The 12,438-nt window shown below is 43.6% G+C and overlaps 1 protein-coding gene across 1 annotated transcript in view; it reads right to left on the bottom strand.

Annotated features, from left to right (window-relative positions):
• Positions 1-1,914: 1,914 nt before the first annotated feature.
• Positions 1,915-12,438, bottom strand: part of Ipcef1 (interaction protein for cytohesin exchange factors 1) — a 143,023-nt gene continuing 132,499 nt past the window's right edge. Inside the window, exon 12 of the mRNA XM_050135837.1 lies at positions 1,915-6,754. Within this exon, the coding sequence (XP_049991794.1) occupies positions 6,551-6,754 (204 nt within the window). The 3' untranslated portion in view covers positions 1,915-6,550. The remainder of the gene's footprint in view (positions 6,755-12,438) is intronic.

Genomic DNA, 12,438 nt, shown 5'->3' on the forward strand with positions numbered 1-12,438 from the left:
AAACATCAGTGTAACCACGCCATTGGCTAATCCTTTTCCTATGCCGTTTGCTAATACCTTTTCTTTTTCTTTTCGTGGAATACCTTTTCTTTTTCTTTTCGTGGAGCCGGGGTCTCGTGTGATCCAGGTTCTATTCCAACGCAGAGGATAATGAATGAACTCCTGAGTCTCCCATCATCATGTCGTCCCCGCTCATGCCCACTTTATGCAGGGGAATCAGACCCAGGCCCTCACACCCGCTGGGCAAGCACTCTACCTGTGAGCTACATTCCCAGTCGAGATCCTTCTGAGCTAAAATAACTTTACTGTTTCTGGTGTGTGGGGCTGGGGGAGGAATGCTTAGAAATACTTAGGATGGAGCTGAGGAAGAATGGAACTCAACTGGAAAAGGAAAGAACTGCAGGGGGGGGGCGGAGAGAAACAGGAAACGACACCATCTGTGGACACTGCAACCCCAGATATGTGGATGTGTGAAACAGGTGGAAATGCAGGCCAGCTTCCTGGGGTCGGTGGGGAAAAGTGGAACTCAGTCTGTCCTATTTTCAATATGTTCTTTGTTCGTATTCTAATAAGCTTGTATGTCTTGTAAATCTGTTTTAAAAAATTCTCTAAATAATGTGGATGGTCAATAATGTTATCGAATAGACAAGCCAAATTTCATGGGCAGTGACACCTTTTTAAATATTTATACTGATAGGCCTATAAAATGAAAGGCATTGACAAAGACCACAAAAGTTCATGTAGAAATAAGTCCCCAACATAAAATTATCTTTCATTTTTAAAATCCCGTCAACTTAATTAAGATGTGTGCTTCCCTGCTCCCCTATCCGACCTTCCTTTATCCCAAACATCCCGTTTCCCAAGTTCCCCCCAACCTCCCCTTCTCACTTTTCTCTCCCCATCTCCCCTTACCTCCCTCCCCCCTCCCCCAAGATCCCATTTTTTGCCCAGCAATCTTGTCTACTTCCCATAATCAGGAGGATAGCTATATGTTTTTCTTTGGGATCACCTTCTTATTTAGCTTCTTTAGGAGATCAAATTATAGACTCACTGACCTTTATTTATCTCTAGAAACCAATTATGAGTGAGTACATCCCATGTTCATCTTTTTGGGTCTGGGTTACCTCACTCAGGATAGTGTGTTCTATTTCCATCCATTTGCATGCAAAATTCGAGAAGTCATTGTTTTTTACCGCTGAGTAGTATTCTAATGTGTATATATTCCACACTTTCTTCATCCATTCTTCCATTGAAGGACATCTAGGTTGTTTCCAGGTTCTGGCTATTACAAGTAATGCTGCTATGAACATAGTTGAACAAATGCTTTTGTCATATGATCGGGCATCTCTTGGGTATATTCCCAAGAGTGGCATTGCTGGGTCCAGGGGTAGGTTGATCCCGAATTTCCTGAGAAACCGCCACACTGCTTTCCAAAGTGGTTGCACAAGTTTGCATTCCCACCAGCAATGGATGAGGGTACCCCTTTCTCCACAACCTCTCCAGCACAGGGCAGGGAACCCTGACTGCCCCTCAGACTGGAGAGGGAGGGGGAGAGGAGTGGGGGAGGGGGAGAGGAGAGGGAGGAGGGGGGAAAAGGGAGACGGGGAGGGAAATGGGAGGCGGGGAGGAGGCGGAAATCTTTTTTTTTTTTTTTCAATAAAAAATTATATTTAAAAAAAAATCCCATCAACTCCGGAATCTGTTATCTTTATCATGGTCACCAGAGGGCGCAATTACCTTTGTTGAAGAGCAAAACCCATCTTCAGGGTAGCATTCTGGGTTGCTGTTAGTGAGTCTGCTAGGTTTGGGACTGTTTACTTTCTTTTAGTTTTCAAAGAGGAGGCGATAATGCACGGCAGAAAATCAACAAGAGTCGTGCACCTTGTCTTGATCCATACCATTTTACTAGACGGTTTGCTTGTATCGTTATCTTACAAGTTATCCCGGGAGCCGGGGACAGGAGAAATGAGGCATGCTTGTGTTCTCAGTTCAGTCGAAACAGATTGACGACAAGGACCAAAAGCACAATGACAGTTAAGATAGCAATCCCACATCAACATCTGGCCCCAGAACCATGCACTTTTGAACCCCATCCCCACCATGCAAACATCAGAACATATGTGGTAACCTCAACCATGGTTTTTATTAGAGGATGTTAAATGTCTCCACGGGGCATGCTTCCCTTTGGACTAAAGCTAAAGAGACAACAGCACAGAGCAATTATGTATCTTCATGATGAGAGATATGGAAAACTTTTTTAAATGCAAAATCCATTTTAATGTGCTCTACCACACAATCTTGTGTGGCCTGGCTTTCTGTGAATTCCCTCCCCCACCCATTTCACAGAGACTAAAAAACAAAAATCTAGTATAAGGGGATTTTACTGTTATGCGTCACAAACCCTTAGGCAGGTAGCCAGTCCATATATCTAGGACTGAATTTCTCTAGGGGGTGAATATACAGAAGTGTTTGAGGGGAAATAAATTGGAAATTTCCTTCATATATTCCATTCTGTTAGCTGGAAATAAAAATACATTCTAAAACTGCATTTGGACACAGCAGCTCTTCAATATAACGTGACATTTGGACAGCCAACCTCTGTGCCTAAATTATTTGTATTGCTATATCAAAATATTTTCTTTTTTTTTTTTACAAAGAAGTCTGCGTCCATAAAATTAACTATGGCTTTCACTGGTAGATTGCCTCTCCTCAAAAGACTTAAAAATATTTTTCTTTTAATTTGTTTCATCTCTATGACAATATGACCTCAAGACTCCCTGAGGAAACAAGCATCCCTATAATACAAGAGCTGAGAAAAAATGAGAACTGAAAACAGGGGACACACTCCCAAACACTAACTCTTTGATAGCTGACACGATTGGGCTCAAAAGGGAAAAAAAAATAATAATAAAGCCCTTTTTATCTCTTTAAAGATTCCTCTTTCCTCCGGCTCTAAAATTCTCATAGCAATAACCTAGTGTCAATGGGAAGAAAAGAAACAACAGTCAGGTCACTCCCAATCCTTGGAGAACCCAGAGGCAAGGCAACAGGACCTTTTGGGAGGGAGTGCCCACAACAGAGTCCCTGGGGATTCAGCAAAAGCCATGGCCATCACAGCCAGGTATGCCTAGCCTATTGTGATGAACACAGGAGCCTCATCAGACCTCTTGTTCCCCCAGCAGGCTGTGCTCTGACAATGATTTCCTCAACAGTGAAGGCTGACAGAGCCAGAATTCAAACTCAGAGTCTGGCTGTACCACTTGAGGCTTTGAGCCAGGAATTTCACTCTACCCATAGTTCACAGTCATCCTGAAGAGCCTATGGGGTGGTAGGATGCAGGGAAGGGGGTCTGGATCACACAATTTACAAACCACAAAATGCTATGTAAACAAAAGGCTTGGGTTCACACTGAATCTGACTCCGAACCTGACCTCTCTCTCAACCAGCGCGTTGGAATCCTAGCAATTGTTTGTTCTGGGATCTGTCTGGGACTCTGATTCCAATCAGATTAAAGCTACTGGCAAAATTAAGAACTATTCTAAACAATGGGCATCCTCCAAATGCTGGAAAAATATGGGATCTATGTATGTTAACAACCTCTTGCCTGGATCTTCAGAAAAAAAAACTGAGAAAAATCCTCCTCCTCTGGAGAAACTTAACCCCTAACTAGTGCCACAGGTTTGGAAAGACTTGTGCTCGAAGATCTGTCACTGGGGTCCTGAGCAGCCATGGTTCTGGTACCTTCCACGGACACAGGCCAACAGCCTCCCCTGGGGCCCCATTAACTATCTATAATCCATTTCCCAGCAATCAACTAAAGGAGATCTGCTTTTCCCAAATCTCTTGAACCAGAGAAGAGATTTGAGACCCAGGGAGAGCTCATAATGGTTTCTTTTGCACTGGGGGTCTCTAGAAGCGTCATTCGTGGCTCTTCTACTCCCTCCACGCACCTCCCCCCATCCTCGCTCTCCTCTAGTGATCACAGCTGAGACTGTGTACCCACAGAAGCACACATCCCTACTTCCTAACTGAACCCAGCACAAAGTGGAAAGGTATTTATTTACGAAATTAGAAACAGGGAGTGGTTGATTCACGTCTGGGAGACCAGGACACAACTGAGAGTGGCTGGGGAACAATCTACAGGTCGGGGTTGACTATCAAAGCAGAAATTTCTCCTCTGGCCTTTTTGAAGTTACTTTGAAAAATAACCCTACAGATTGGTCAAGGGATTTCGTGGACTAATTTTGCCTTTAGACCTAAGTGCTATTAAAGGAATTTGCATTTAAAGGTCAGTTAAATACATATTGATGTGAAGCCAAAGTAAAGCATTTAATATGGCAATCAGCCCTGATAAACAAAAAAAAAAATTGTTTGGAACTTCAGCTTGAGGGGAGGATCAGGGGTGGATGGAAGTGTGTAGATTCATATTGTAAATAGAAGACGTGAATGAATATTTTTCCCAGGTTAACATTTGCTCCACTGTTAATTCACTTTTCTTCGACGATTCCTTACACTGTGAGTCCCAAAGCACTGCCCTCCTAACAGCTGCTAGCCACAGGAAGAATCAGCAGTGATGTCCTGGGGTTGAGGCATTAGCCTCTCGTGGTATCTGACCCACGTGGAAGACCCAGGGTGTCCTTTTCCATCTTCCTTTTCCATCTCGTCCTGAGACTCCAGCTCACAACTTAGTGGATCTTGTAGTTCTTCTTTGCTTCTTGATTAACTTTTCCTTCCTTGGGGCAAGGATTACTTTTTCATTCTGGTGTACAAAAAAAGTCTTGATAATATACAGGGAAATAGACATGATTCTCTACATTTAATTTGTAGCTATAGATTGGGTGACTACTTCTATTTGAATCTGTCAAGCCATATTTGATGCTATGATAGGAATATGTTAGTCAACAATTTGCAAAGGGCGGGTGAGACTTAGAAGGGTTCTTAGTGAACTGTGGTTATGTTATGTAATTTATTTATTTATTTTTATATCTGGACTCAAATAATGGTTATTTTTATGAGGAGAAGATGTCATTGTGAGTAATATATTGTTTCTCCATGGGATTTCTTTAACAACAAGCCTTAATTTCTACTAATATTTAGTTGGGAATTGTATTGCTTATATTTCATTTGGGTCAAGATTTCATGAGCTATGTTCCTTTGGGTCTACAATGTATGGCATAAATGTCATAAACCTTGAACTTTATGAGGAGATGAGCTAGTCTAAGGTGCAAGTTAAGAAAATGATGTGCAGGAAACATTGAAATTTAAGAGCTCTGGAGCTGGCTGGGGGACAATAATAGAAAGAAAGCATTCAGAAAATGATATTCATTATTCAGAAATGAATATCAATACATGCTCCCATAGTTTTCTCATGAGATTTCCTGAGCATTCCTCACGAATCATAGTGCAACACAACTTCAGTAAGTCACTAGTATGCCTATTTTTCTCAAGCAAAAATGATATGCCTCTAGAATATATATATATATATTGAACAACACATAATAGTAGTCTTTTAAAACACTATGACTTGCACTTCTATAAATATATTTAAATAAGAAACATAGATAGCTATTCACATCTCACACTATATGACACACAAACTTACAAAAATAAAGCAATCCTGCTTAACTGTCTTGTTGTTGTTTTGTGGGTCTAGGTTCTTTTCCAAGTTCAGGACAATTCAGAAATAACCTTGCGAATTTGGATCCCGGGAAAGCTGGATATAAATTCATACCACAGCCTGGGATGAACACAGTATAACATTCCTGGCAGTGGGTATTACAATCTCCTACCACTTTCTGAGAAGCTGGGGGTGGAGGACAAAGGTTTCCAAATGTCTTGTGATGGTCTGTCTCCTAGACTTTGGGAGGAAGGGACACCTTAATCAGATCCCACACACACACCCTAGGCAAAGCATGAACATTTGAAATTGTCCTCTGAGTGGAACAGAAAGCTTGCCTCCTCCGTGGGCTCCCCACTTTCCACCCCACCAGGCCATACTCTTCAAATAAGCACTCAACAAATCCAAAAGGCACTGCTCTCTGTACCAAAGGTAAGAAGAGCCTTGTGTTCCACAAATGCCAACACATGTCCAGTTCCAGCAGCTACTGCGGAAGAGACCCCTCTACTCAAACTCTGCTGCCAACCAAAGGTGGTCCTCCATGCTTCTTTGTAAACAGAATGTCCCAATGAGTTATTATCCATAGTAAAATCGGCCTCGTATCTATGGTAGGTTGCAATTCTCTTGAAAGCAAAAGAGAGGTTACCCCTTCCACATCTCCCCTAGAGCCTAGCATTCCTAGCAGCTCCCAGAAGGAGCACAGAAGATACGCCTGCTCAGATGAACTCCATAACTCCAGTATCGATGGATGCAACACACGGAAGCCAGGACTCCCACTGCATCAGAACTGGCTTCACCCTGGTCGCATCCTCAGAAGGGAGGAAGGATGCCTCAGAAGCTGGGTTTGGGATTTCCTTGTAAGCAAAATGTCTGCCCTGGCAGCGTCTTGGAGAATGGCACAGGAACAAGGAAGGAAGCAGTCCTGGCTTCTGCTCAAAGAGACTTTTCAACACAGTCAGAAGAGCTGGGGTTCTTGAGTTCCTGGGGGGTATCTTCAGGGTCCTGAGGTACCTGCTGCTGCTGATAGATGTCCTGGATCAGCAGTGTGTTCATGACCTTCCACTCCCTGTACTTCCTGGCTGTCAGCTTCGGATCATCCAGCAGTTGGTTAATCATGGCCAGATCATGTTCTTTGCACTGGCCAAGAAGAAAACAGGAAGGAAAGGGGCATCAGTGAGGACATGCATATCTGAACTTCGGTGAGTCAACTTCCTCAGCCCTTTCACAGAGACATGGCCCTATCTGCCGCAGCACAAGTGAAGTGGTTTTGCCCATTAATATTCTTAATCTCTCAACATGACTGAGGTCTGACACAATATCTCTTCGCACATGGGAGCCACCAAGAAGCTGTATATATTCACCCCCAAGTTAGTGAAAGAGCCAGACAGTCTGTCTTCTAGGCTGGTTTGCCCTGACCCATCTATTACTCCACACTTAAGGTGACTCTATCTGAGTGTGTCACCGGGTGCTGGCAAACCCTGAAGTTTAGTTAGTTGTACACACGGGTTCTTCACTGATCATCCTGACTTCACTAAGTAAAACTGGAACATAGCAGTTTACCTGAGGCATAAGGTCACAAAATATATGTTTTTAAATTTTGTAGATTTTTAAAATTATTTTAGTAGGTTATATTCTATTAACATGCATATTTTTATATGAAAATATGGTTTCCTTTTTTATTCAAAGATGAGACGCCTAACTTCCACCAAAACAGTATGTGTGCCAGGATAAAAGATCAGTGCCGTGTCCTCATTTCACTGGCAATCAGTCATTCACATTTTAAGTAAGAGAATAGAGTAAAATTATGATCAGGATCAACAAAAAGGTGGATCATTCATCCCTGACAATTGTGAGGTTTGCTCAAGGTCTGGGTGTTTCAGGATGACACTGGGACAGGGTACTAGGGACTAAGGAGTTTATTAGGAGACTTACGATACCATGGACAGACAGACAGACAGACACATGGTAGGGATTCTGGCACCACCAGAGAGACAGTTTGGAGGGTTCACTGAAGAGAACCAGAGCCTAGGTGGGAGAAGTGGAATTCTCTTTTTATAGCTCCCGGAGGACAGGGGAGTTCTCAGCAGGAGGCTGCAGGTCTAAATCCCAGACAGAGGCAGGGAGGGGTGGCAAACAGCATGTGTACAGCACCAATACCAATATTGTTAATGCCCGCTTCAATGTTAATTCATTTCTCAGGTAAGAAATCCTGTCTGTTAGCCAGGGCCTCACAATGTCTGGGTAGAGTGTCTGTCGGTATGTCTGTGTAGAGTGTCTGTTGGTATCTACAAGAGGAAGTCTGAGCAGAGGATTGGGCCTAACACTGCATTCTTAGAATAATTTGATCCCAAATGGCTTTTTTTCCATCTCTGCAACCATGGTGCTAACTGGGCATGTGCAGTCCAATAAGTCACACAGGCCCAGTGACTGCCCCGAATTTGCTCACCTACACAATGCTGGTTCACACCTCCAGAAGGCTCAGCTCTCCAGAGCACCTTCCTTAGCTTAGACTTAGTGTCAGCTAGCATGGTCAGTGGAAAACTGGGAGCCCCCAGCTTGAACCACACAGTCTTATGTTCATGCTCTCCTGCCATCCAATGCAGAGCTCAGAATTCACTGTCCCCTAGACATCTGCCCCCAAAGCCTAAAAGAGGCTGGAGAGATGGCGCTACCGGTAATGGCACCTTGCTGAGCAATCTTGAGTGTTTGTGCATTAGCTAGTTTTATGACAATTTGATGCAAAGTAGAGTTATCAGAAAAGGAGGGAGCCTCAATTGATATCATAGTGTTTCATCACAGCAATAGTAGCCCTAACTAGGACACTCAGAGTTTGAACCACTAGTGCCCACATAAAAGGCCAGGATAGTTGCGTGTGCCTGTAATTTCAGAACTTCAGTGGGGGCAGAGACAGGAGGATCCAGAGGGCTCCTGAAACAGTCAGCCTCACAGAAAGGTCCCTTCTGATTCAATGAATGGCCTCGACTCCGGGGAAAAAGTGGGAAACAGGTAGATGAGAACATCTCACCTTTTCCTCTGGTCTCCACATGTGTATGTATGAGTGATGATATATTCACATTCGTGAACCATGCACACACACACACACACACACACACACACACAATTGGTTAATTCACTAACGAAGCCTAAAAAAGATAACCGAAAATACATTTCCTCCCTTCTTATAGTCTTGGCTCATAACACAATGCCAAGTGGCATGTTGACAGTGAGTTCCTTTCCACCATTGGACCCATCTCTGCCCACCCTCATGGAAGCAAATGCACAGGTCAAATGTCACTCACAGTCATGCGTACTGCTCTCATCTCAAGTTCAAGACCACCAATCATCATTCTCATCCTAAAATGTCAGTGGGATCATGCTTCTGTCTTCCTCTTCTGGACTGAAAACCGCATGAGGACCAACATGTTTGTCTGATAGGACCACTGGCCTCCCATGCCTGAGAGAATGACTGACACACAGTACACACTCTCTTAATACTTATTGAATGCCTGACTATGTCCAGCCATAATGGAGAATGGGATAGTATCTTTTGAGGCATGGAACTAGAAGGCATTGGGTTAAATGAAGACAAACCAAATAAACACAACCATCCCATGATCTCCCTCAGATGGAAAAACATTTAAGAAACCAACATGAAAGTAAACGAGCAATTGCTAAGGACTGGGAACAGAAGGGCCATCAGGAAACAAGAGCAGAAAGGTGACGTCCATGGTGAATGCATAGTGTATAGATGTGAAGAATATAACATAGTACAGAATTGTGAGGTGTTAATTAATATGTGTTAATAATAATAAAGCTGTCCTCCATACCTCTACTGCTAATCTCCAAGGAGAGAGGATTGAAAGGACAGTCACCAAAAGTCAACCAGGAATCACGCTCAACCTTCTTTCTCTTTCCACCTTCCTAAAGGAATATTTAAAACTCCCTTGAGCTGGAAGAAGGCTCAGCATGTAAGGAAACCTATGCTGGTCACAAAAGCATAAAGACCTGAGTTTGGACCCTGAGACCCATATAGAGCCATACATGGGAGCATGTAACCATAACACTGGTATTCCGACAGTGAGTCCCCAGAAGCCAGCAGGCCAGCTAGCCAGAAGAGACAAAAATAAGCAGAGACCTGTCTCAAACAGGTTCTCTGGCCTCTACATAGACATTGTTGAACACACACTCCCACACTCAAACACACAAACATGCTCTCACACACAACAATTAGAAAAGAAGAAAGCTCTTCTCATTTCAAACCTCCTCCTCATCACTCATTGCTGATAACTTTGTTCTGTACTTTTGGAAGAAATGAAAGCAACCAGAAAATCATTTCCAAACTTCTCATACCCACTGCCCACACCAGCAAGAACGCACACTGCCTTCCTTCCTGTTTGTGCAGATGAAAGATCTGTGCTCTGGGCACAGGCTGCCCTCTTCCCTTGGGCACCGGGACTTCTTGTCTCATACTCAGGACACTCTCCTATGACTCAGCAATCTCCCCTCTCCACTGGGGCATCCTCGCTGATGCTCATGCACCATGTTATTTCTTCTACTTTGTAAGTCCTCTCTGACCCCACCTCTATCTAGCTCAGGTTCCACTCTCTTCCTTGTCCCCAGTGACCATCCCTTCACAGTCTCACTTGCTGGGATAGGTCAGCTTCTTGACTGTGAGCCACCCCACATAGTCTACTTAACAAGAACCTGAAGTCAGTCTCCACTCATCAGAAAGACAGCATCAGACATGCTCAGAGCCATAGGCTATAAGAAACTGGAAGCTGCCAATTCTAACATGGGGACTGAGAAGAAGACATCCCCCAGTGGAGAAATGACCAGCCTTGATCACACACTTTTACAAGAGTTAATGATAGAATCCTGATGGAGGTCTATCTGTTGCTTTCATTGGTTAATTAATAAAGAAAATTGCTTGGCCTTTGATAGGACAGAAAATTAGGTAGGCAGAGTAGACAGAACAGAATGCTGGGAAGAAGGGAAGTGAGGCAGAGTCGCCATAGCTCTCCTCTCCAAGATAGATGCAGGTTAAGATCTTACCGGTAAGCCACCACCTTGTGGTGCTACACAGATTATTTGATATGGGTTAATCAAGATGTAAGAGTTAACCAGTAAGAGGCTAGAGCTAATGGGCCAAGCAGTGTTTAAAAAAATACAGTTTCCGTGTAATTATTCTGGGTAAAGCTAGCCATGCAGGGAGCAGGGTGGCGGGAAGCAGCCCACCGCATCTACTACAGAATCCCATACCCAAGCCATGCCCAGACCATAGATCCACAGAAATTCTAGTAGAATAAATGCTTTTTGCTTGAAGCTCTCAAGCTTCAGGGCCATTCGTTAACCATGAGACCTAATCTACTAGGAGAAAAGAAGTCACTGAGGTCATCTATCACATGGCCTAACTATGAAGAACAAGAATTCATAGGAAACCAGAGAGGTTGGTAAATGCCTTTGATCCTTTTGTTAGAGCACAGAATGTGCTGTCAAAGCCTAGAATCTTCAGTCTGTTGCTCTATGAAATCTGGAGTTGCAGTATTCTTCCATCATGTCCTGAGCTACCCATCTCCCCACTGGCTTCTGCTTCCTGCTAGTCCCAACCTGAACCAAACAGATCATCCCTCAGTAGATGGTCACCTCCCTGAAGGTCTTTCCCTCATTTTACCCATATTCTAAACTTCTTACTGATTGATCAGCTGCCTGCTAAACATTATAATGAGCCTGGACACTCAGTCACTTCAGTCCTCTGGGCCATTAAGGCTTTCAAAGCTTTTACCCACGACACTACTTACTGTGCTGCATTTTAGCCATCTGTTTTCCTGTCTCCATTGTCCTGAGCATCCCACTCCATGGTCACAGTGACCTAGGCTAGTATCTGGTACACAGTAACATGCAGGAAATATTACTCTCCAATAATGAAGTCATTCATCCTACAAGATGGTAAAATCCCAACTTTCTCTCGCAGATTGCACTGAAGAACCCAACACATTCGTCAGCTCCGCACACACCATGAAATGAGTGCTAGTGAAGGCTTTTCATCATTAACTATTAGAGAATTTCTCTGAACGAGGTGAGGTGTCCCTTCGTAGAACTAAAACATTCTTCTCCTTGTCCTTTCCAACATCATGTTTTGCAGCCTTTTGTGGTGCTTGGTTTTTCTCTTGAATAACTGGAACATCTTACTACTAATAACCCATTCAGCTATCTCAGTATTATACTCGTGATTGGTGACATTTCTTCCTGGAAAGGGAACTCAAAATTTTTAACATGAAAAGACATGTACACTTCAGAATTAAATCGCAGGCTCCAGTGAGGCTTTTCAGAGCCTATGAATCTTCTGATAATTTAAGATGACTACAGAGTGCCCTGCCCTCCACCTGCCGGTATTATAGTCTAAATGTAAAAGTAAGATGCTCCTATTGTGAGCAAGCCTTTGTTAGGGGAAGCTCTGGAAATAGCTTCAGTGCAATCATGCAGCCTGTCCCCTATTCCCATGTGACAACAGCTGTTGGTTTAGTACCACAGAATGTGTGCCTTCCACTGCCTGGTTCTCACCATGCTTCTTGGTTGTGGTGTCTACAGCTGGCAATTAGTAAATAGTCCCATGGCCAAGCAGCAGTGGCTCATGCCTTCAATCCCAGAACTGGGGGTGGGGGGTGGCAGAGCAGGCAAATCTCTGAGTTCAAGGCAGTCTGGTCTTATAGAATAAGTTCCAGGATAGCCAGGGCTACACAGAGAAAACCTATCACAAAAGAGAGGAGAGAGAGAGAGAGAGAGAGAGAGAGAGAGAGAGAGAGAGAGAGAGAGAGAGAGAG

Source organism: Alexandromys fortis, unplaced genomic scaffold (assembly GCF_014885135.2).
Source record: "Alexandromys fortis isolate MF-2015 unplaced genomic scaffold, M_Fortis_MF-2015_v1.1 scaffold_23, whole genome shotgun sequence".
NCBI classification, from domain to species: Eukaryota; Metazoa; Chordata; class Mammalia; order Rodentia; family Cricetidae; genus Alexandromys; species Alexandromys fortis.